General features: G+C 34.0%; 1 protein-coding gene and 1 pseudogene across 1 annotated transcript; both read right to left on the bottom strand.

The window, feature by feature from the left end:
- Positions 1-19,854: 19,854 nt before the first annotated feature.
- Positions 19,855-21,420, bottom strand: LOC134276881 (uncharacterized; annotated as a pseudogene).
- Positions 21,421-25,437: 4,017 nt separating this feature from the next.
- LOC134276882 (uncharacterized) lies at positions 25,438-26,274 on the bottom strand. The gene is made up of 2 exons (XM_062759164.1): positions 26,006-26,274; positions 25,438-25,872 (listed from the first exon to the last, which is right to left on the bottom strand). Exons 1-2 carry the CDS (start codon positions 26,046-26,048, stop codon positions 25,454-25,456), a joined length of 462 nt encoding a protein of 153 aa, XP_062615148.1. The 5' UTR covers positions 26,049-26,274; the 3' UTR covers positions 25,438-25,453.
- Between the last annotated feature and the right edge of the window lie 26 nt (positions 26,275-26,300).

Below are 26,300 nucleotides of genomic sequence, written 5' to 3'. Positions count from 1 at the left end.
GGAGCATGGGTCAGAGTACTATGGGTGAGCCCTGTATTCTACCCAATAGGCCCGATGAAGGTCGGAATGATCTCATGGACACAATAAAGTCCTTCATGATTACCAAGACATCCACGGTGAAATCCATGCAGTCTGTTTTGGACGCAGCCGTCAAAACTATGACACAACAGACAGGAGGGGAAAGGTTAATAAATCAAACGGAAAGTTCAAATACAGTCAGCCACCATGGTACCCAGTCAAACCAGACGAACCTGACCCAAGTCAATGGCAGAGAACAGATGGCAAGTCGTACACACAGCACTCAAAGAATGAATAACCAGCAGCTGTGTGCACAAAAGGCATCATAAAAGCACTATTCAGAGAGAAACAAGTGGTTCGGAGGATGAGTCGATGGATGATCACAACTCTGATGAATCTACAGTATCTACAAACAAGTTATTCAAAGCTAACATTAAAGAATCTTCCAAGCTACCAGTTTTTACAGGTAAAGAGAACTGGGCAGTATGGCATACAAGGTTTGAAGCCGTAGCTGAACTTAGTGGATGGGATGATGAGGAAAGACTACGTCAACTTTTACCTAGAATTCAAGGACTTGCAGCAGATTTTACTTATGGTCAACTGAAGGCGACAACTCTTAAGAACTACAGACAGCTTGTTAAAGAATTAAAGATTCGCTTTGGAGAAATAGAATCCTGTAAAAGCTACAGAACAAAATTCAACTATAGAAAGCAATTGAAATACGAGTCTCCAGAAGAATTTGCAGCAGAGCTCAAGAGGTTATATGACAAGGCACATCCTTCAAGAGATGCTAAGACTAGGCAGGAAGACTTAGTATCACATTTTCTGGCTGGTCTCACAGACAACCAAGCTCGCATATATGTAGAGCTTAATAAAGATCCGCAGATGATAGATGAGGCTGTTCTTTACGTCATACAATATAATGAAGTAATAGGATACAAGACCTTGAATCGCAATGATGTAGACAGTCCTAACAGTGGTCAAAATAAGGAGAGTACAGCTCCCAGAGGAAGGCAGTAATGGGGTCAATCAAGACAAAGGAATAGACAGACCAGATACAAAGAGGGGAAAATATGACAAAACCATGGGGAAATAAGACCACAAACTGCAGAAGGACAAAACTACATGTCAGATATAAAACAACGTGACTGGACAGAAAATCTGTTTCACTTGCCACAAACCAGGTCACTTCAGCAGGGATTGTCCAAACAAAACATGGAATAAAAACCATCATGAAGGTTCACAAAAACAGAAACTTAACCCAAGAGCTGAAGAATTCAAGCAGAGGCAGGTAACAACAGAGAATCAAACTGAGGAAGTCAGCAGTACTTTAAATGGCAGAGGGTTAACTCTGCAGGCCTAGAGGAGACCCAGATAACGGAAGAAAATGGTCTACTGGACAAGCAACCAGAGGTAGTCACGAGGAGGGAGAGGACATTTAATGATGGGTTCTATATACCCGGAAAAATTGAAAATGTTGATGTTATGTTTACTACAGATACTGGAGCATCCAGAACTTTGATATCAGATGAGACATATGGGAAGATTTTGGAGGATACAAGACCAAAGTTAGTACCAGCTGCACCACTGAAGAGTGCAGATGACTCAAAGATACAGGAATATGGTAAAGCAGTATTTTCAGTTGAATTTGGTGACAAGAAACTACAACAGGAGATAGTTGTAGCGGACATTTCTGACGAGGGTTTGTTGGGAATGGATGTATTACAAAATGGCCCAGGTGGACCAGTGGATGTACTACTATCACAGGGTGTGATAGACTGGCAGGGCCAAAGGATTCCAGGGTTCCAGGTAGGAATGCCTGATAAAGTTTTAAGAGTTGAAACTTCTGAAGAATGCTGTATTCCAAGTGAGAGTGAGGCGATAATCAAAGGAAAACCTGATATCAAGGAGATAGATTTTGACCAGAGTGGAGATACCACACTAGAACCATCAGAATCATCTATAACATGCAGTAAATCTGTGATAAACCATAAGGAAGAAAATATGTGTGTAAGTCCAGAAGGTCAATAATTAAACCTAGCAAAGGTAGTACAGAAACCATTTTCTACATCTACTAAAATTGAGAAAGTTAAGAAATGTGAGGGAGACAATCACCCACCGTGGAAGATACTCATAGTTCAAAAGAGAAACCTTAAATGTCTGAATGTAGACAAAATTAAGAAATATGAGGGAGATAATCACCCACCATGGAAGGAGAGAGGTTGAGGGACAGAAGAATTGCAGTAATCAGGATACAGGGAATATGGACTGAAAGGCATGGGAGAACATTATCAAGGGAGATAAAAGTGGTAAAGAAAGATTAAATGTATTTATGTTTTGCTACATTAAAATTGTCTTTGTAATATTATTAGTTAATTATTTCATGTATATATAATTTCATGAGGACATTGAAACTAAAAGAAGGGTGTAAAATGTGGAGTCACAATAGGTATTGTTATGCTAGTGTGATATAAATATAAATACTATTAATTGTAGTCTTTATCAATGCTATCGATTTATCAAAGTTTGAGATCAGCTGATTTTGCAATATTTTGTGTTGTTATACGACCCCTCAGTTAACATGTGCTCGATGTTTAGATATAACAAGGTGTAAATGAATGTTCATGACTTAATGTATTGTTGTTTATAGCTTATTTTCTTTGTATAAGTAATTGATATACCAGTACTGCAAGGATATTGTTTTATACCATTGATATGTCATGTAAATAACAGAGTTTAAAAGTTCTATATTTACCTTCGTCTCATGTATACTGCCATTTTACCGGAACTGATGTATCGCGCTAATGTAGTAATTTATGCATTTGACCCCAGGTCACTAGCTGTTGTATTTTCGTCTGGCGGTCTATTTGAATGTATATTGTGATTTCTTCCGGGTTTTTGATATTTATTTGAGTGACGAAGATCTTTTGTAGTAGAATGATAATACTGATGTTATTTTATTTGTGATTAAAGTTGTATTTATTATTTTATTTGGAAGCACCGGTAGTGTCTCCGGTGGTTTCCGTTCTTGCGCGTGTGTTTCTTCGGTGGAGGAATCTGTGTATAAATACAGCCGGTATATTTTCACCGGTACTTTCCAGACTTCGTTTTGAGCTAGCTAGACGTATAGAAATTTGCTAAAATAAGTTTAAGGAAATAGAAGGTTATTCTTTCTATCTTTAGGTATACGGTAATTTAATTAACGGGTTAATCCCTCAATTAATTACCTAATTAGCGTAAATTAACGAAATTATCAGTTTTTACAGAAGTAGGACTAGGAATTTGTGTATTAATTAATGGGTAAATCCCTTAATTAACTACCAACTTAAACCAAGTTGAAATAGAACTAGGAACTATATATTTATTTTTATAAAAGTCAACTTATATTATTATTATTATTATTAATATTATATTATTTCTCTCATTACTGGACTTCGTGAATAATTATTGAGATCTCTTGATTATTTTGAGATACTCTTTATAATTCTTAGACATAGGAGTATAATTTCATTTATTCATAAATATATCAAGGGTTATTCCCAGGATATATATTGCTCCAGATAAGTAAAACCCCAATCTATATAGTTACTAGAAATTATATTGAACAAAGCCAAGGTTGTATTGTTTTATAGTTATGTTGACATTTTTGTGTATCTTATGAACAATAAACCTGCAAACTGGAAGTATGTTTATTTATTAGCTGGAAAGTCAGTCTGGTTATTCTAGACTTAAAACACATCCTGACAAGAGTAAACAAAAGAAATCAACATCCTGACAAAACTTTAGAAAATTACTAGATCCCAATAAAATAAGCCCTACCCCTAGAGAGCGCCACAATATGATGTCAATTAAACGTTTAAAAAAAATAATGTTTTTTAAGCGGTTTCAATTTTACGACACTAGTCCACGAACTTTCCGAACAACCCTGGTAAAAATTGTTTTCAAGGCAAGCTACAATTTTCAGTTTTACAAGATTTATGTCTGTTCAAATACTACATGTCACTGACTGCAACGTTATTGTTGACAACTTACACGAACGATCACGTTACACGAACGATCCCGCACGATTAACGCACGATTAAACCTGATACACGAACGATCTTTCACGTACACGATTCTAAACGTTACACGATCTTACACGATTTCTAACGCAAACGCACGATTCTTCACTCAAAATAGTTCAAAATATTTAGGAATCGATATTTTCAAAATTAAATACGGCTTAATATTAATTTAAGATTTCAAAGAATTATCAATATTGTTTCAAAGACTGAAAAAACCCGGAAATGGATATCTCTGGAACTAAATAAATGTAAGACTTCATATTTAAGATTATGAATAATTTTTTAGGTAAATTCTCCGATCTAAAATTACGGATATTTTCGTTCTATCAGAAGATGTACATGTATGTGGGTCGTATAATTTGATTGAATTGGATTTCATGATATGCAAAGAGGGGATACGATTTTAAAAAAAAAAGGCAGCTTGGAATGGCTTAAATTACAAATTATATCCGTATATTTCCATTGATTCAATGTTTATCTAAAAATGAACTTGCCAATTATTGAATTTTTTTTATTTGCAGAAATTTAAATATTAATTAAAAGTAAGCGACAGAGATAAACACAGATAATCAAAATTATGTTGAGTGCATGTATATTCGTCGACTAAATATTTAATATGTAAGAAATGAGAAACGTTTCTGTTGTTGTAAAGAAATATTCATTTTTGATGTATTGATTTTAAAAATATCTTTACCATAATTAGCAGTAAACAAGAATGAAAATAAGATTTTAAAAGAACGTAAAAGATCTATGTTTGGTTTATCACAATATCGATCGCGCTATTTGACGAGAACTTAATATTGTACGACTTACTATATTGCTTGTTTACGAGCAATATTAGTTCGTTCTGCATTCAATTATGCGAACCGCGCTTCATTCATTTTATTTGTATTTAAATAAATAAAAGAAAAGAAAAGAAATGCTTATTTGCTTATTTTACAAATAACATTCCGAAAAAAACTTACAAAACGAAATTTACACGATTGTAAAAGCACGGTCTTGCACGTTTAAAACCGCAAACGATTGAGTCTGACACCCGCACGATCTCGCTCGCTACACGAACGACCAAGCACGATACACGAACGATTCTACACGATTGGTTTGTCAACAATTTGTTGCAGCCACTGTAGTATTTCAATTAAAAGTATAAATTCATTATTTATTATTCAGCATTTTTTATCATATGTTTTTCTCCGGTATACTTCTTCACTAGTTCAATAAATAGCTCACTACTGGACTTTTACGAGAAGCGCCGACTTTTACATTTGACGAATTACTCTCACACTAGGACAGTGTACGGAAACTCTTTTACGATATAAATATGTAGCTCAACATTTTATTCAACAAAAAACGGGTTATTTCAAAGCACAGATAAGTTGTCCTTGAAGAAAACGACAACCATCCTACCCTTAAATCCAGGACCTCACATATAAGTGCTCCTAACATCATTACTATGACAACTAGAAAGGTTATCTTATCCATTATCAATTCTGTACCTCCGTAGATGATACAGGTTTAAATGTCCAAGTGATCACTCAACTGTAAAAGTCGGAGCTTCTCGTAAAAGTCCATTACCTTACAATACATACTGTATAAGGGAAATAACTCGCGGTGTTAATATTCGCTATATTCACGGTGTTAACGAATCCGTGAATTCAAGAAACAGTGAATAAATTTTCAATAATTTCGATCCATGTGTTAATTTAAAATTTCAGAATACACCACGAAAGATTTAAATACATGTACATACAATGCATGGTCATTTCAGTAATTACGAGTAGTACTTGTAATTCAATTATTTTAATTATCACGCTTTATTTTAATTCAAATCAGCAGATAACCTGTATATGTTAGAAAGCTGTTTTGATAGCGACCGCTACATGTATGTTTCATCAACCAAAACACGTGGGCCATGGGTTTTGATTATCCGATCGTTACTATGGTAACTACATGTACGTGTAAATTAAATTGTTTTACCTGTATTATGTGCATTTAGTTTTTACCGACATTTTGGTTAAAAAAATCATTCAAATAACTATCAATGAAATGAAGATGTGGAAGGATATTTCGTCGACAGGGTCTAAATTAAGACAATTATTAATATTACCGTCCAGTGGATTTTCGCCGCGTTGTATTAAACATGCACCCATCGTACATGTAATAGCATATAGGACCGTCATTGACGTTTACAGTAAAGGACTTTTGATAACTGCGATTGTTTCAATAAAGTGTAAATTATTCATTAAATATAACAATTTCATATTAACCTAAATGTTTGGTTTATGGAAATTTTGAAAGTGTTATTTCCACAAAGGACAATTTTTCTAGAACCCATTTTAAGAATCATCTTACCTCTTTATGGAATTAGTCAGCCTTTCCTCCTTTCTTGAAAATTGAAATGGTTTTCAAAAAAAAATTCTTGATATAACCGGACTCAAACTCAATACCATATGGACTTCCCTTGGTAAGCTTTCAAAGTTGCATATAATATACGCAAGCTCTAAATGATTTTAGAAAATATATCTAATTGGTTTATCTTTTTAAAACACATACTGAAATTCGAGTCTTGTGGGAAAAGTTCGCACAAAAAATCTAATGAGAAATTTAAACAATGGATTTGTCTGACTAAATTCCTGTCCTTTGTTTATTTAGTATGCAACATACCAGGTCTTTTTACAAAACTTTGGAAAACATGCAATAATACTTATTGTGTGATCATTGGAATCACGGATTGATTTCTTGGCATTGGGTGACTTGACAACCTGATTCAAGACATGATAAGCTTCTTTTCACACTTCTTAAGATATATCTGTCAATTCTATAGATTTTCATACTTTTTTTCTTCTTAGAAATTTGAGATAATCTATGTTATCTTATTTTTTTTGTTAAAAGCCCTCATGGCGTGACGGATATTGGTGAGATCTTAATTATTGTCTAATGTTTGTTACGCGCACAGTTATTGAAACAAAACAATTTCAATAGGCGCAGGCTCTTGCAATGAAGGAGTATCACAAAACTAATCTATTACAAATCGAACATTTTGGTCCTAGAAACTCGGTATTATCCTGTATGCACACATTATCATTTGATGATTCGGTGCTCCAAGACGTTCAATGTAGTTTCTGTTTTTACTCTGCTCTATGCATCGATCTTCTTTGAGTAACTACAAAACAGATATATATATACCCTCAAATAAAATTAAACTTTCGTCCACTAACGTTTTATGGATTTTGTAGAGACAGGTTAATTATTAATCATAAATCTTAATGCAATACGGAGTAACGTTTAATATTCCATTGATTTTGTAATAAAACATGCTTTAAAAAACCTGACATGCTCAGCAAATTTTGTTTTCTTCTGAATTATATAACTGTATATTTGTAAGGGTTAAAGAAAAACATCTAATTTTCCCCTATTTATCGCAAAGTTTGTATCTGTAGAGTTTTACAAGCTTCATAAAAATTGCGCCCCAATGCAAAACTTATCCGCATTTTTTAGTACTTGTAATTCAATTATTTTAATTATCACGCTTTATTTTAATTCAAATCAGCAGATAATAACCTGTATATGTTAAAAAGCTGTTTTAATAGCGACCGCTACATGTATGTTTCATCAACCAAAACACGTGGGCCATGGGTTTTGATTATCCGATCGTAACTAAGGTAACTACGTGTAAATAAAATTTTTAACCTGTATTATGTGCATTTAGTTTTTATCGACATTTTGGTTTTAAAAAATCATTCAAATAACTATCAGTTAAATGAAGATCTGGAAGGATATTTCGTCGACAGGGTCTACATTAAGAAAATTATTAATATTATACTTTCATGTAAATAACTTGAATCTGATTCGTCGAGAAACATTTGATAAAAAATACTACTACCCGCTGAATAATGAAGCCACGCCCTCCTGCGTAGCAACAGTCAACATTGCTTGACGACGGTTGGTATTAAAAAAATAACGACTGCACGGAATTTATGCGCACACGGTTCACTGTAATATGTATTTGTATAAAACGGCTGCGCCTCGGTTGACAATGGTTTTCTTGGCGTGAAAATTTTCAATGTTACACTCAACTACATGCAATATTTATGTAATATTACCGTCCAGTGGATTTTCGGCGCGTTGTATTAAACATGCACCCATCGTACAATCGTACATGTAATAGCATATAGGACCGTCATTGACGTTTATAGTAAAGGACTTTTGATAACTGCACTTGTTTTAATAAAGTGTAAATTATTCATTGAATATAACAATTTCATATTAAACTAAATATTTGGTTTATGGAAATTTTTAAAGTGTTATTTCCACGAAGGACAATTTTTCTAGAACCCATTTCAAGAATCATCTTACCTCTTTATGGAATTAGTCAGCCTTTCCTCCTTTTTTGAAAAATTGGAATGATTTTTTGAAAAAAATTCTTGATATAACCGGACTCAAACTCAATACCAGAAGGACTTCCCTTGGTAAGCTTTCAAAGTTGCGCATTATATACGCAAGCTCTGAATGATTTTAGAAAATATATCCAATTGGTTTATCTTTTTAAACAATTACTGAAATAGGAGTCTTGTGGGAAAAGTTTGCACAGAAAATCTAATGAGAAATTTAAACAATGGCATTTGTCTGACTAAATTCCTATTCTTTTTGATTAGTATGTAACATACTATTTACAAAACTTTGGAAAACATGCAATAAAACTTTAAGTTATTGTGTGATCATTGGAATCAGTGATTGATTTCTTGGCATTGGGTTTCTTGACAACCTGATTCAAGATCTGATAAGCTTTTTTCACACCTATAAAGATATATCTGTCAATTCTATAGATTTTCATACCTTTTTTCTACTTAAAAATTTAAGATATGTTACAGTGTATCTTTTTTTCTTTAAATACCTCCATGGCGTGATGGATATTGGTAAGATCTTAATCATTTTTTATGTGCTCTTAAATACTGAAACTGATGAAAATTCGGTTCATATGAACCTGAAGCACATTTGCAGCTCTGTTCTGCAGCATGTTAAATAATAAAGAGGGTGTGTGTGTGTATAGAGCATTTATTACAAATGCCAAATGAGATTACAGATTTTACAATATCAGAATGCAGCAGAAGGTGGGGCCCAAAAACATCCCACACCTTATACAAAAGAAAACTAGTACATATATTTTCTACAAAATTAACAATAAGTACCTTAAACAAAAGAAACTAGTACATCTATTTTCTACAATAACAAAAGTCATGCAATAACAATAGGCACCTTATATAAAAGAAACTAGTACATGTATTTTCTACAATAACAATAATTATGGAGGATAGAAGGGGTGGTGGTGGGTAAAATTTGTAAACCACATTTTGGAGCCGAAATGTTATTCCGATAAGGATAAGGCTAATAGCCGTTACTAGAGGACGCTTAAGTATAAAACCCGGAAAACCCTTCGGGACTCATGAATTCAAACAAATTGGTAATTAATAAAAATATGCAATTTATTACGTATTTAGATCACATAAATTCCTTTATATACATAAATACACTTATGTGCTCTTAAATACTGAAACTGATGAAAATTCGGTTCATGTGAACCTGAAGCACATTTGCAGCTCTGTTCTGCAGCATGTTAAATAATAAAGAGGGTGTGTGTGTGTATAGAGCATTTATTACAAATGCCAAATGAGATTACAGATTTTACAATATCAGAATGCAGCAGAAGGTGGGGCCCAAAAACATCCCACAAGAGGGACAATGAACGTTCAGAGAAGGGTCCCTCGCCCCACCCAAAAATGTGCTTCAATTACTTAATGTATACAGCTTGATAACGATGTAAATACTAACAAAACTATTCACAACATAGATCAATGGAATTCTAAGGATGGATAATAAAAATATTAACTAAAATAAAATAAATACATAATCGAAAGTCATTAACGTACCAACCAGGAATAGAATTATTGCATATCTTGACAAAAACATGTAAATAATTCAAAGAGATATAAACTATTTATACAATCCTCGATATGATACCCAACAACGAATATATTCAGTGCCGCCTAAGACAGTCACCGAATACTTCGTGTACATGTATGTAAGTTTATAAAGTGAAGACAGATAAATTCATACACAACTCGAAAGTCATTAACGTACGTACCAGGAATAGAATTATTGCATATCTTGACAAAAGCATTTAAATAATTCAAAATGATATGAAATATTAATACAATCCTCGATATGATACTCAACAACGAATATATATTCAGCGCCGCCTCAGACAGTCACCGAATACTTCATGTACCTGTATGCAAGTGTATATTAGTATAAAGTGAAGGCAGATAAATTCATACACAACTCGAGAAAGTCATTAACGTACGTACCAGGAATAGAATAGTTGCATATCTTGACAAAAGCATTTAAATAATTCAAAATGATATGAAATATTAATACAATTCTCGATATGATACTCAACAACGAATGTATTCAGTGCCGCCTCAGACAGTCACCGAATACTTTGTGTACCTGTATTTAAGTGTAGTATAAAGTGAAGGTAGATAAACTATGCAATGTTAAGCTTTCTCATGCATTATTATGATATTTAAAGCATGAAATTGACGCTTTTATGAGGTTATAGTATTAACAATTAAATTTTAAAAAAAGATGCAGAAAAATAGAGGATACCGCCTCAGACAGAATCCTCTATCTAGGTATTTAATACATTCAAATAATACAGAATAAGGGATACTTTCTCAACCATTTATCCTTTACAATCGGACTTTCTACCACCCTAAATGAAAAAATATATGTACTAATAGGCGGGAAAATAGGAACCTTAATGTTCTCTGGAATGACACCAGTTGCAACCATCCCATATCTCATTTTGTGAGTCTTAAAAACACTAAAAAATGTGCCAGGGTGTTGCTGTAGCAAAAAGGGGTCCTTTGCAGCTAATTTCACCTACTGCAATTGGGTTGGGATTTTATTTCTAGATAGACTTTTATTTTACCTAAATTGTATTGAAAGTTGATTCATTGTAAGACTCCTTTAAACTCCCTTGTTGTCGTGCCTGAAAAGGTATATTTCCTCAAAGCAGCAAATATGGATTTGAGTCTGAATGAACCGCGATTTCCCTTCCTCTCAGCAAAGATAAATTACAAAAAGGAACATAACCCTGTAGCAACATGTCCGTTACTAAGAATTGGCTATCTATGGTATTGTCTTTTATTTTGAATATTAAAAGTAATAGGCTGCACGCATCAACTGACCACTTAACATTTTACTGATTAACAAACGATTCAAGAAATCGGGGGTGTTTTGCATTTAAAAATAGTATATCCATGCTGCCAAGTGATATAGAGCTAGCTGATTTTCCTAAACTGAATAGGTACAGGTAAGACATAAGACATATAAACCTGTCCCAAGGAGACCACTTTAATGCACTTGGTCTATTGATCACCCTGAATGAAACCCTTAAAACAATTTAGAGCATGCCCGTACACTTTGCAATAAGAGCTAAAGCGGAATCTAAAAAGAAATACGGGCTGTGTTTGGAGAGTTGAAAAATATAGATTTGTAATCTTAAATATCCACAAGCACTCTTTACCCAAAATATTGTAAAGAACCAACAATAATCTTCTTAAAAAAATGAATTTTCTGGTGTTTGTTAAATTTACAATATGCAATAAACAGCTGTACTATCAGATTGGAATATGACAAATGAATTCTTTAAATAAGTCCCATAATTCAACAGCCAAAACAATTGGGAATAATTCATGAGGGTAATATTGCCTTCTTTTTTTTTTTTTTTTTTTTTTTTTTTTTTGCAAGATCCATATAATTTTCTATATTCTTTTTATTATTATTATTATTATTTTTTAACAAAAAATAACCATTACCCAAGAATCAGCTGTGGAGATGCATGTGTTTTGATGTAACCTTTATACATGGTATATGTTCAAATAACCACCGTATTAAGATACAAACTGTTTGTTTAAATTTCTTTGCAAATGTAGCTTTATTTTTCTCCAATTTCTCAGGTAGCAACATATTGGATTTTCCATTACCACTTGTCAAATTCAATTTAAGAAATACTAGCTTTGTAGATGCCCATGAAGTCTTTTTATCCAACACAAGTAATTCAGAGAAAATGTCCATTGACTTTACCAATACATTATAAGACCAAAGAAAGATCTTCAAAAGTTAGCAAAAGAACTGGACAACCCAAGTGAAAACCTTATCATATAATACGAGACTTTCCCAGTGAAAGCCCAGTAGTTCATGATCCTCTTTGTGACTGGGTATACACACCAAGCTGAGATACTCAGATGGTATAAAAGATCTTGCACCCTGATGTTGTAAATCAAATCCATGCTTAATTCTGAAACCGAATGTCATTAATAATGACATAATTGCTTAGGAATAAATATTTAAGGACATTTGGGATAATAGGGGTTAAAAAAAAACAAAACAAAACATAACTACATTACTTAAGGAATAATGTCAATTATCTGGGCTTTGCAAATTGTTCCCACACTCTAAACAAATGCATTGGAATTTGCAGTTTTCAAGCTTGCATAGCCCTTCCCTATTATATGGCTAGCAAATTTCTATGGAGTTTTGCTTCTCTCTTTTTTTTTTTTTTGAAAGCCTTAGTCTAAACCTTGATCAGAACGGGGAGATGGAAAGACCTGTAGTTTCCTCTCTATATCCCTGTGTTTAAATGCCTGAAGCACAAATTACACACTAACCATTTCCGAAGATACCCTTAAACTTGTCTATATATCCTAATTTGTTTATCAACAGTTCGTCAAGGTTTACTTCTAGATGATGCCAAATCATGACTTGTCTCTGCATGATTTACACAAAACTGTGTTTCATTTGGGAATTTTCTAGTATAGACAGAAATCAAATGCATAGATTGCTGTTTTCCACTGAAATATAGTATTGATTGTTTGATCTGTATTTCTGGGTGCTACTGAAATGTTAGAGTTAAAATCAATGTGTACCCATTATTTTGGTGGTAGGCACAAGACTGACAAAAGGTGGTGCTCCAAGGTCAATATATTGCTCTTCCTAAGTCTTTTGTTAAAGCATTTATGGAATCAGTGCTAAAATAAAAATTGATCCCTGAAGAAGAAATATTAAATGGTACAAGTTTTAGTCCCAGGTTTTTGTTTGTTTGTTTGTTTGTTTGTTTGTTTTTTTTTTTTTTGTTGTTGTTTTTTTTTTTAATAAACCGTGCCAATTTCTTTGTGTTAAATCATAAACAAGTCCACCGTAATAAAATTTACAATTGAAAATGCAATGTTGGTTAATGATTAGAAGCTTTAACCAAAATATATGCTACAAGCTCTCGATTCATTCAATATAGTTATTATCATTGTGTATATATATATATATATAGGTCTGCAAATTATTGTACTCGTACACAAGCAATATATCTGCCTAACCTGACAGGGCTAAGCTAGCTATGTATATCAAACCATACAGGATATGTCAAATGAATTGCCTAAACATACATGACAAAACTAGGCTATCCCAACCTATAAGATATAGTTATAAGCATATTCAACCATAAGGGATATGTCAAACAAATTGTCTAACTACCACAAGACAAACCTGGTTATCAAAATAAGGCAAACATACACCTGAGGATATGTAGAACATAAGCATGTCCAACCAAGCAGGACATGTCAAGCAGAGTGTCAAACCATACAGGACAAATCTGGTTATCTTACAATACACGATAAAGATATTTGTAAGCATATTTATAATCATACTACATATGTCAAATAAAGTGTTCAACCATACTGAACAACTTCTTTATCCAACCATTCATGAACAATAAATATTAAATAAATATTAACATAACCAACCCTACAGGATATGTCAAATAATTGTCCAACCATACAGGATTAATCCTTGATATATAATTATATATACATACATTCTCTATACAAGCATATCCAAACATACAGGATATGTCAAATAAATTATCCAACCATACAGGATAAACTCAGTTACCAAAGCATAAAGGATATAAAAATTCTGTATCTAAACCTATTCATCCATATAGGTTATGCCAAATAAATTGTCCAACCATGTAAAACAAAACTTGGTTACCCAATCACACGATTAACATATAAATACCCTTATATGAGCATATTCAACCATATAGGATATCTCAAATTAACTGTCCAACTATACAGGACAAACAGGTTACCAAACTGTACCAGATATGTATATGTATATATATTTACCATATACAAGCATGTTCAACCATATAGGATATGGCAAATAATTGTCCAACCATATAGGACAAATTGGTAACCAAACCATACAGGATATATATTGAAGTACAAGCATATCCAACCATATAGGATAGCTAAAAATAATTGTCCAACCATATAGGACATCTTGGTTACCAAACCATACAGGATATATATATACTGTATACACGCATATCCAACCATACATGATATGTCAAATTAATTACAACCATACAGGATATAAATATACTGCGTCCAACCATATAGGACAATATGGTAACCAAACCATTCAATATATATACACTGTATACAAGCATATCCAACCATATAGGATAGCTAAAATTAATTGTCCAACCATATAGGACAAGTTGGTTACCAAACCATACAGGATATATATTGCTGTACAAGCATATCCAACCATATAGGATAGCTAAAAATAATGTGTCCAACCATATAGGACATCTTGGTTACCAAACCATACAGGATATATATATATACTGTATACACGCATATCCAACAATACAGGATATGTCAAATTAATTACAACCATACAGTATATAAATATACTGCGTCCAACCATATAGGACAATATGGTAACCAAACCATTCAATATATATACACTGTATACAAGCATATCCAACCATATAGGATAGCTAAAATTAATTGTCCAACCATATAGGACAAATTGGTTACAAAACCATACAGAAATATTTATACATATACATACCGTGCACAAGCATATCCAACCATATAGGATATATAGCAAAAATTGTTCAACTATATATGGACTACCTTGGTAACCAAACCATACAGGATATATATACACTGTATACAAGCATATAAAACCATAGAGGATTTCTAGAATTAATTAACCAACCCTTTTTTTTTTAATTATTATTATTATTATGAGCATGATGTGGCTAATAAATCACTATTGGCATTTCTAAGTTCCAAAAAAAAACCCAAGCAAAGCATAAATATACAATATGAATACCTTAATATGCTTTATCTGTGTAATTATGCAACCAACCCAATGGCAAATAATGAAATCAAAATAAGCGACTGACTGTAATAGCTACATGATGAACAACAAAGGCAATTTACTCTAGCTACATGCATTTGCAGTGCTAAATTCTTATCATATACTGACAATCCACAGGCCTTAGTTCTTTAATGAAACCAAAAACATTATATGCACTTGTAACCTACCCAAACTTGACCATATTACACTAAATTGTTATAAATATAAGTATTGAAGTTATACAATCTGCCTACAAGCTTTAAAGTGCTGAAACAACCAACATCCTGTTACTATTCTAACAGTTTGTGTAATCATGTGCTCCTTTTTGGTGCACACCATTTTAACAGTTTACTTTATTCTCATTTTCTGATGACCAAAGTCTTTAGTAATGAAAGAAAAAAAAAATCTTACATCCTAACCATGATAACCAAATTCTCTGCCTGATTTAGCGTTAAAAAGCCTGTTAATACCAACAACACCTTAACATTGCAGGATTCATGTTCTATTAAGAACCTGTCAGGTTTACTTGGTGGTTTACTATGAAGAATTTCGTATGTTGACATTACACTGTGCACCAAATGACCCCGAATTTTTCTCAGCGAGTAAAACATTCTCAACCCAGTCGTATAACTTAATATCTAGACTACACAAATCATTAGAACCTTATTGTATATACATACTAAATCGGGTTTAATTTTATCAACTTCTGCGAGCCTACCATATCAATGTAATGCAACCCGAATATCCTCTATACAGAACCTTCTCGCTGAGATATTCAGATAGAAATTGATATTTCACTGTCCTACACAAATCTGCAAACGAACAATAAATCAATATCTTTGAATCAAAACCCTACTCTGCATGAGTGACACAATATAAATACTCACACCTAAGTAAAATTTGTAAACCACATTTTGGAGCCGAAATGTTATTCCGATAAGGATAAGGCTAATAGCCGTTACTAGAGGACGCTTAAGTATAAAACCCGGAAAACCCTTCGGGACTCATGAATTCAAACAAATTGGTAATTAATAAAAATATGCAATTTATTACGTATTTAGATCACATAAATTCCTTTATATACATAAATACACCTAATGTCTGTTAGGCGCACAGATATTGAAACAAAGTAAAATCAAATCTTGCGCAATGAAGGGGTATCGTAGAACTAATTATCTATTACAAATTGAACATTTTGGTCCTAGAAACTGGGTATTATCCTGTTTGTACACATTATCTTTTGATGACTCGGTCTCTCGGTGCTCCAAGACGTTCAACAAAGTTTCTGTTTTACTTTGCTTTTTGCATCGATCTTTTTTGAGTAACTACTAAACAGACATATCTCCTCAAATTAAATAAAAATTTCGTCCACTAACGTTTTATGAATATTGTAGAGACAGGTAAATACTCATAAATCTTATAATAATTTAATACGGAACAATTTTTAAAAATAATTTTCTAATGTCTATATGTAATTTAAACGTGCAAAAAAAAAAAAAAAAAAAAGAAAAGGAAAAGACATGCTCAGCGAAACTTATTTTCTTTTCTGAATTATATAACTATATTTGTACGGATTAACGAAAAACATATAATTTTCCCATATTTATCTCATCTTTTTATCTGTAGAGTTTCCATAGTTTTATAAAAATTGCGCCCTCAAAGTAAAACTTGTCTGCATTTTTTTTTCTTCCAAAAACCATCGCACGATTTTTATATTTAATTTTCAAAACATTTCATTTACAATCTACCTTTTAAAGCTCTTATCCATTATGTTATGGTTATTAACAATTTCATTTTAGCCCATATGAAAAAAATTGCTACTCTATTTACAATTGTATCTATTTCTAAATTACCAATAAATAGGGGTTTTTTTTACCAACGTTTGTCTGTCTGGGTGTTTTTTTTGACAATCCAATAAACTAAAACATTGTGAGTTTTATTTCACCTATTAATTACAAATAACCAGACTTTTATGGAAACTTAATATAACGTAATTGTGCACCTTCTACCAAGTATTTCGACAGCACTCCTACATGGAGTTTTTCATTGCAAAATATGAACTTTGAAGGTTAAACCACCTCCCATTTGCAGTTCCTCCTATACCGTAGATAAAACGTAATAAGAATTCTACTTAACAGGTTGCCTAGTGCCATTCATTTTTGTTGTTGTTTCTGCTGGACAATAATACGATGTTTTTTCCTAAACAAAAATGAGCGTTCACATAATTTGGTGGTCCTGGAGGTACCGGACTCGGATTGTCCTGCTACCTCCGATCTCATGGTATACCTCACAGCACCTGTTGTGACGTGCACATATCCTCTCTCTTTTCTGTTACATACTGCAGAGTACCACAGGGAAAAAAATCGGTAAAAAAAATCCGGAAAAAATATTCCCACCCTCAACTAAAAAACACCAGGATGTCAACGTGATTTGGGGGGACTCACCTAAATAGATAGATCTGGGCTAGGCCTGAAATATTCCCGACTAATTCGGTATCCGAAGCGTTTGTGTTATTAATTAAAGTTGAAAAATCCAGTCAGCGTGACGACCACTTGCTGTTCATGGCTTTTTCCACATTGACAGCTTATCCTGGACTCGATCCATGCCACTAAACGGGAAGTGACCTCCGCAGTGTATATTTGACGTCTATGAAAGCTTGTTCAAATAAAATAAAATAAATAAATGCTCAACGTATTTTAATTCAGTTATTTTAAAGATATTTAAGACACCTTTAAAAAGTTATCAATTCTTTTTCTTCCTTGTATGAAGATATGTACCAGGGACAGATAATTTATTTTTCACAAGGCAGCTGATTGGATTTCTTAACTTGAATAATTTAAACAAACGTTTCGGATACTGAATTAGTCGGGATATTTGTCTTGCCTAGCCCAGATCTATTTGTTTAATAGGTGAGTCCCCCCAAAACACGTTGACATCCTGGTATTTTTTAGTTGAGGGTGGGAAAAATTTTTTCCGGATATTTTTTTTTTTGGATAAAAACTTCAGACTCCTGTGAGAGTACGGACTTGTCTTTGTCAGCTCCGTTATTGTTACATATATATGGTATATTGCGAGCACTAATAAATATCATGTTATTTTACCATAGCATTTTCTCTGTTCCGCCATTACTAGGGTAATGTAGTTACTTTAGAGAAATACTATATATTGGCGCTGTGACCCAGGGTTTTTATGTTTGGGCAGCGGGGTACCGGTCTAGCGCGTGTTAGCTGCTAGTGTCGTTGCCATCTTGGATTTTTTTTTTTACTTTTGATCATTATTTAAAGTAATTTCATAAGGTAAACGTTTTTGTATTTTATTGTTGGTTGTATATACAGCGGATTAGCCACGTGTTATTTTTTATGTGTATTTTGTAAATTTATCTTGCGATCGGGTGTTTTATAATGGACCGGGAGAGTAGTTCGTCTGGTTTAGACAGGGGAACTTTGAGACCCGAGGGGGGGGGGCGTGGTACGCTCGGGTTGGAGGAGTAGACTGCATGGGTCTGAAGGGTCCCCCTTTAGAGAAGGATATGGAGATAACGAACAGTATTCAATATCAAAGTCCATAAAACAATACTAAATTAGAGCAGAGCAAACACGGACCTCCGAAACATCAGAGGTGGAATCAGGTGACACGGAGGAGTGAGCATCCCCTGCTCACCGGTCACACCAACCGTGTGCTTCTTGTCATGGTCGGGAAATAACGGAAAAATCCGTCGTCAATTCAATGTATAAATAATGGACTAACAATAAGTATGAAAAACGTCATTCAGCATTTGTCTCAATGATAAATTGTATTTGCTGACAACGTAATTGTACCGACCATAGAATTTACGAAATGATGACTTCAAACGAGGCTGTTGATATACTTGTTTCATCAACTTGCTTGTTAATGATTTACCAGAGAAGGTCCCAGCTGCTGGGAATGTGAAGTTCGTCCGAGTGTCGCTAGTACACCGATGCCCCAAGGGGGTGTGCCCCCGGATAATGTTACTCAGTATGAGTGAGTGACATGTCCCCCCCCCCCCCACTCAGAGAACTATTTCGCAGCGTCCAGGGGATGCACCCGGATGGTCTGAGTTCTATGTGCTCCTCCAGGAAGGACAGAATATCCTGGCCATGGGTCAAATACAAGGGGACTTGGTCCAGTCACCCGCAGTTTATATACGTTTGGTTAAGATATGGGAGCCCTGCTGGGGGATATTAATGCTAACATATCTATATATGAGTGTGTTCTTGACTAAATTATAAATGTTAAGGGTACATCACGGTAAATTCCTCTACCCAATACTCACTCAAAGTAAATAACAAAACATTTTTTTCCCATATAATTAAATTTATGTCAAGACATGAAATTTAAATACACAGGATGTTATTAATCAACACTAACATGATCATATACAATATAATTGAGTGATTAGGTAGTTTAAAAGATGATCTTATTGGAAAACTAGTATGCATTAAGCATAAGCGTGTGAGGTTGGCAACATAGATCTTCTTTAATTTGTCGGCTTAAAGGATGGACTAAAGGAGGAAAATTCTCCATGAGTATTGTAAAATCCTTCAATTTCGCCTGTGTCTACCGATAAGTTGGCAATATTGCTTGCAAATGTGTTAGTATCTGTCAAGGCTTTTGTCCTGATGTAATAATAAGCCGATCGTTCAGTCGACCATCCGACATGCTTCATGAGTTCCTGGGGAGATGCAACAGTGCCTGAAATCGCCATGGTTATATCAAAACCTCCTCGTAGACTGTGTGGGGTTTCTCCTTCATATATACCCAAAGATACCAGGTAAAACCTAAGCCGTTCATAAATTGCTGAATATCCCAGCTGTTGATCCAGTACTCGCCCTGATTCCAATACGGGCATAAAGAGATATTCTAGATTCATATCCACATTATTTTGTTTTGACCATGTATAGTAGTTCTCAAGACCTAAAACAGGACAGATTGACTAATTTTTGGACCTTTTAATAACAAAACTGTTTGACTTTCCATCTTCACGTAATTTCTTCACGTAGGTGTGATCGAAAACAAATCCAGAGTTATCCTGTAATTTTTTAACTTCCGGCGACAAAATATTGCAAACATCGCTGATTCTATCCCCTGCAAAGAACTGAATTTTGAAAATCGCTTGATTTCTAATTAAGACAAACTTATACCTTAAAGAAAGTTCAGGGCGAGCAAATTTTCTCTCAATAAACAGTGCCATTTTCTTTATCTTTCCTAAAAATATCGGTTTGGCTTGTTTAGGTAACACATGGGACTTTGCATGTTCTTCTTTACAGAGTTTTGTATAGTTTTTTACCTTCGGGGGACAAGCAGGGATTTCCTGACTTAGTATGAACATTCCATGATCGAGTTCTTCCATGTATTTACAGTATCTCAGATATCTGTTGAACCATATTATGAATAGTTCCTGCTGCGAGTCTAGTTGGACATGCGCATTCCAATAAACCTAATGTGCCCAAGGGTGGACACGAAATTCCATGTATCTGCGTTTTCCCGAATCTATCACTCCATACCATAAATCGGCAAACATCTTGTGGCGTCATACTTGTTAAGTCCGGAGAGGTTGATAACTGCGATAAGAAAAGTCGTACATTTTTTTCCAAGTTTTTCATCTTCTTTGTAGCCTTTTGGGGGGAAACACGTAGGGGCGCTTCTCACTTAAGTTGACAGATCTTGTGCAAATACATTAACAGCCGCTGATCGTGGAGTAGGGTTTTGATTGAAATGTCTCAGCGGTGCTCCAAAGTTGGACATCATAACATTCGTATCTGTAGCCATCAAACTACTGGTCCAAACATAGTCTCAACCTTCAGCCATGTTTGGGATGTAGCATGCAATCAGTGTAAGAAATAGTTCTAGAGGGAGCGTCTGCTGCATTTTCTGCTGAGGGAACGTAGTGCAATCTAAAGTCAATATTCAGTTTCCAAACTGTCCGGAAAATATTTTTCATTATGTCAGCCAATTGTCGGTCCTGGGACTTTTGAATTTCCCAAGCATGCAATACTGCGGTGTTGTCAACATGAATGTCTAATCTGTGGTCTTTGATTTTCATCGCTAAGGACTGGAGGGCAATGTCGACAGCTGATGATTCCTTAAAATGAATCGGTCGATCATCCTCGCTTGACCAATAGTCTCCAAAATATAGACCCTTGTCTTGGCCTGACTCAAGGGAGATTCAATAGCGGAAAGAGGATGCGTCCGATGACAGTGACATTTGAAGATGATTTTCTTGTCTCCAAGGCGCGAAGCCTTCCCAGTCGTCCAAAAATCTCCAGTGTTCGATATTTTGTCGCAGCTCACGAGAAATGATTGTTTGTTTACTTTTCTTCATACACAGTGATATCGCGAAATTCATCTCCCTTGTATATAATTTGGCACCTGGTATAACAATTGCTATGGATATACATTTCTCGGCGAATCGTTGAATTGTTTTAAATCAACTTCATTTGTTTGCAAGATGCTCTCTCTTATTCTGATGAATGCTTCCTTTTTATCAAATGGAAATAAGTAGGCCTGTTTAGTAGACTTAACTAGAAAACCTAAGTATCGTACTACTGTAGTAGGGATAAGCTGGCACTTTCTGATATCTAGTGTATACCCTAAGGCTATTAATTCGGTCACAATAAGTTTCACCATTTGTAACGGACAAGCTTGTTCCTGAATTTCTGATTGAACATTTTTGTCATATTACTGACACACTGCGAGCCTGTCATCAATGTTCTGAACCATATGAATACCTTTCTCTCGAAGATACTACGTGATTTGCATCCCAATCATTTGATATATATGTAGGGAGAGGCCTTCCAACCAAATGGTACAGTTGTGTATGTGAAGACCCATCCCCCATAATGAATTCCAAAGTACGTTTCTGATTCTCTGGTGAGTTGAATATGATCGTATCCTGATTTTTCATCGCAACACACCATGTAAGCATGATCATAATGACAGAGCCATGGCTTATTTAGTTCCACTGTCAAAGGCATGATAATCTGAAGGAGACAGCTTGTGAAATCAAACTTACATGAATTTCATATACCGGTATTTGAATATTAAATATTATGTCTTCGTTCCTGACAAATAAAAATCAAAATAGAAATAACACATAAGATTAATGCGTAAATTGAGCTCGAATTTAGATACATGTATAGACTGTTTAATTATTTCAAAGCTCAAAAGTAATAAGTCTCCATATCGATCAATGAACAGATTGTCATCATTTTTTTTTTTTTTGCACAAAAGAGAAATTCGAATATTTTCATTGTTTTTCTTCAGAATGCAATCTCAAAGAAACTCAAGGTACATTGGATCTATGTTCTTACCACAGTTTTATGCGAATCCTATTCGTGAAAGAGGAGGGGATTCAAATGCAGACTATGAAGCTGTTGATTCACAATCAAAAATCAAAGGAATCGGAAAAAGTCCTTCATGCAACGATCAATAAAATGAATATTTGGAAATAATTTGAAAGATAATTAATTTACACAGTTTGTTTTTTCAAAGTTATTTTCATCCTGAAATTATAGAAAAACCATAACATACTTATAACGAATAACTGTAAAACAAGACAGCTTATAAACTTATTACAGACTTTATTATCACACTGGCAAAAAATTATTTTCATGTAAATACATGTATTAACAATAATAGATATGCTTACTTACATACATATAAATACATATCTATATAGTCCAAAAAGCTTTTATTTTCTAAGTAAATTTTCACCCTTAAATCATGACTTTTTTTTTTCGTTAATGCCATTACCACTTCGAAACTTCCCACAATGTAGAGAAAAGATTAAGAGAGACCACATAAATTTCAAAGCTCATACAGAGATCTTAACCTTTCTTCTATTAACTGGGCTTATTTTGTTATAATTAAAAATTGTGTCATGTGGATAGTCAGCATGTTTTGTAAATTATATTTTCATGTAAACTGGTTGAACCTGATTCGTCGAAAAACATTTGTTTTAAAAAAACACTAATACACACACCCACCCGCACCCACCAACGAGCATGTACAAAATTCAACATTGCTTGACGACGGGTGATATTCCAAAAACTGTTGACTGTGCAGAATTTATGTGCGCAAAGTTCACTGTAATATGCAATTCTATAAAACATTCAGTATACTAGTAATATAATAAATTTTGCATGTACATGTGTAGTATAGTTGAGTGTAACATTGAAAATTTTCACTCAACTACATGCAATATTTATATATTCTTCAATTTGTCATTTACTATATATTTTGTTTTCAGCCCAGCCATTTAATTTCATTATTATATAAATTTATGCAATAAATAAAATACATATATACCCATTTGTCAGTTTCAATGAATGGCGTGTTCACTCATTAGCTTTTTTTCTCTCAATACTATGCACAAGGAATATATCAAAGCTGCGAATAGCTAGAATTGTCTCCTAGCAAGAAAATTTTGTGGATATTAAAAGGAATTAATACTTGGGATAATAACGAATTAAGGCTAGACTATCGTTCTCTCATATCCACTATCGACTTTTTATTTTAGTTTTTGTAACCTGCTTGATATCTCTGTTGATTCTATGAGGAGAGCTGACTTTTACAGTGGACGGCTTATTGTAAGGACAATGTACGGAAGCTCTTTTACGATAAACATATTTAGTTCGACCTTAATTAAACGAAAGTAACGGGTTATTTCAATGCATAGATAAGTTGTCCTTGAAGAAAAGGACAACAATTCTATCCTTAAATCCAGGCCTTCGCACATAAATGCCCCTAACACAATTACTATGACCACAAGAAAGGTTGAAAAAGTCTAACATTTCTAATGTTTTGTTGAGCAGGCATAAAAAATCAATGTTGGACCGCTGAGTGAGATATTGGACCGCTAACGTCACGGAACGGGCGGAGCTTAATATCATTTTCATTCGTTGGCGTTCAAATGTGACGAACCTAATGTGACACCACTTGCACAAAAGACAATACAAAATACATGTATGTAAAAAAAAATGAAATGAAATGAAAGGTATAACAAAACATTTATTGACTGAATTCTCGGGCAAAATCCGTTTTGTCGACACTCGAACAAAACTGTGTGCCTTCGGCCTAACAGCCTCAGGCGGACAGTTTGGTTCTTGGGTCCGACAAAACGCATGTTGCCCTCAAACTTAATCAATAAATGAATAATGTCCAAGTAAACAGTCAACTGTAAAAGTCAGTGCATCTCGTAATAAAAGTCCATTGAGAATATGCTCTACATATAAACGATTTCTAAAACGAGGTAAGTTATTGACAAACACGTTGATAAAAAAGAGCATCAACAATCTAATTTAAAGTAATCATTTTGTAAGTTCTATGATGATCTTGTCAGCAAATACAATATAAGAAGAAGAAAAATACCAACGTTAACTGAAGTTTTTCATACTGATTTAAATACCGAATTTTTCCGATCATGACAAGGAGCATGACGTGACCGGTATGCAGAGGATGCTCACTCCTCCATGGCACCTGGTTTCACCTTTTTAAAGGTCTGTGTTTGCTCTGCTCCTGATTTGTATTGTTTGCATGGAATTTGGAACCCAAATACTGCTTGTTTTTTTCCCATATATTTCATAACAGATTTTTAAATCAACACAACGATCAAATTTTAAGGAGATTGACCATAATTTTCATTGCAAAGAGCGATAAATTGAGTACTCAAACATTTAATTTGTTTTTGATATTATTATAAAATAATGTGACGTCTATTCTTTTAAAAATTATGTTTCAATGGATTTATTTCAGCGGGTTTTTTTTCAGAAGAATGAGGGAACCATCATGACATACGACTCGTCCATTCGCGCTAAACAGCAAGTGGAATTGCTGGCTCTGGGATTATGTGAAGAGAGAGACAAACAGAGATTGGTAAATATTTTGGTACGCATCTCTATAGCTGTATGCATCACAGAGGTGTGTGTGAGGGTGTGTGTGTGTGTTTGTGTGTGAAAGATAATTAAATTTCCTAAGATATAGATGTGTAATTGAAAACATCTGTGGTTAAGGAAGCATTTTAATGAAAACAGAATATGAAACACTTCAATTCGCACCAAGATAAGATGATCATGATTTTATTTTTTTAGTCTTCCTGTCTGCATTTCAAGTGCATTTCGTATTCTCCATTGCAGATTCTGATGAATTGTCCGGATTGAAAGCAAGTGAATAGCATTCTCTAAATATACCACTTGTGATATCCGTAACATCGTTCCTTTTATCATGACTATTTTCCTTATTGCAATCAATTCAGCCATCACAGCGTTCTTGCTGATAACTATGGCATCGTACTTGTCCTGAGGCGTACTATGGTGGCTGAATATTCCTTCGTCAACATGATCGTAGATGTCTACCTCGTCTAATGCGTTTACTTTGGAATCTGCATTGAATCTTCTGGTGCTAAGCATGTTGTAATTGTTTGAGTTCCTTGTCCATTGAGAGTAATCCCCTTGTGCTCTCACTGAATCTGCGTTTTCAGGCCGGTTTGTCTCCCGTCCTTCATAAAAGATTGATTTCAATTTGCTTACTAAAACAAATTAATCTTGTTTTATCTTGAAAAGGAAAATGGAGAATAATTTTTTTAAAAAATATTATTTTAAAGCATTTTGAGTGCTTTTACAGATACTTACTTGTCAAATACTGGCGAATAAATTTTAATCTGTAAAGCAACATCTACTATTATTAATAAGAAAAACATACGTTTCCCACGTTTCAAGAATAATGAAAAATAAATATACGAGGATGAACCTATGTTTTAAAAAAAATTATTTATCTGAAATAAGCAACACATCGCTGGCCACGAACTGATGCATATAGCATGAAGATCCATTCAAATCTAATATATCTATTTATTTTGGAAACCTTTTATTCATCAGACTAATTACCTAAAGATTTTGAATAAGGTTTTTCCTCCGTAGAAACAAC

This window comes from Saccostrea cucullata, unplaced genomic scaffold (genome assembly GCF_032062105.1).
Source record: "Saccostrea cucullata isolate Sc308-1 unplaced genomic scaffold, CSIRO_AGI_Scuc_v1 ctg9007, whole genome shotgun sequence".
In the NCBI taxonomy this organism is placed as follows: domain Eukaryota; kingdom Metazoa; phylum Mollusca; class Bivalvia; order Ostreida; family Ostreidae; genus Saccostrea; species Saccostrea cuccullata.
The sequence above is the reverse complement of the archived record's forward strand: the minus strand, read 5'-3'. Positions and strand labels throughout refer to the sequence as shown.

Coding starts and splice junctions, on each gene's coding strand:
- LOC134276882 (XM_062759164.1), bottom strand. CDS start 26,048: ATGTTGCTTTACAGATTAAAATTTATTCGCCAGTATTTGACAA. Junction 25,873..26,005: donor TATTCGCCAGTATTTGACAA/GTAAGTATCTGT, acceptor TCTTTTATGAAG/GACGGGAGACAAACCGGCCT.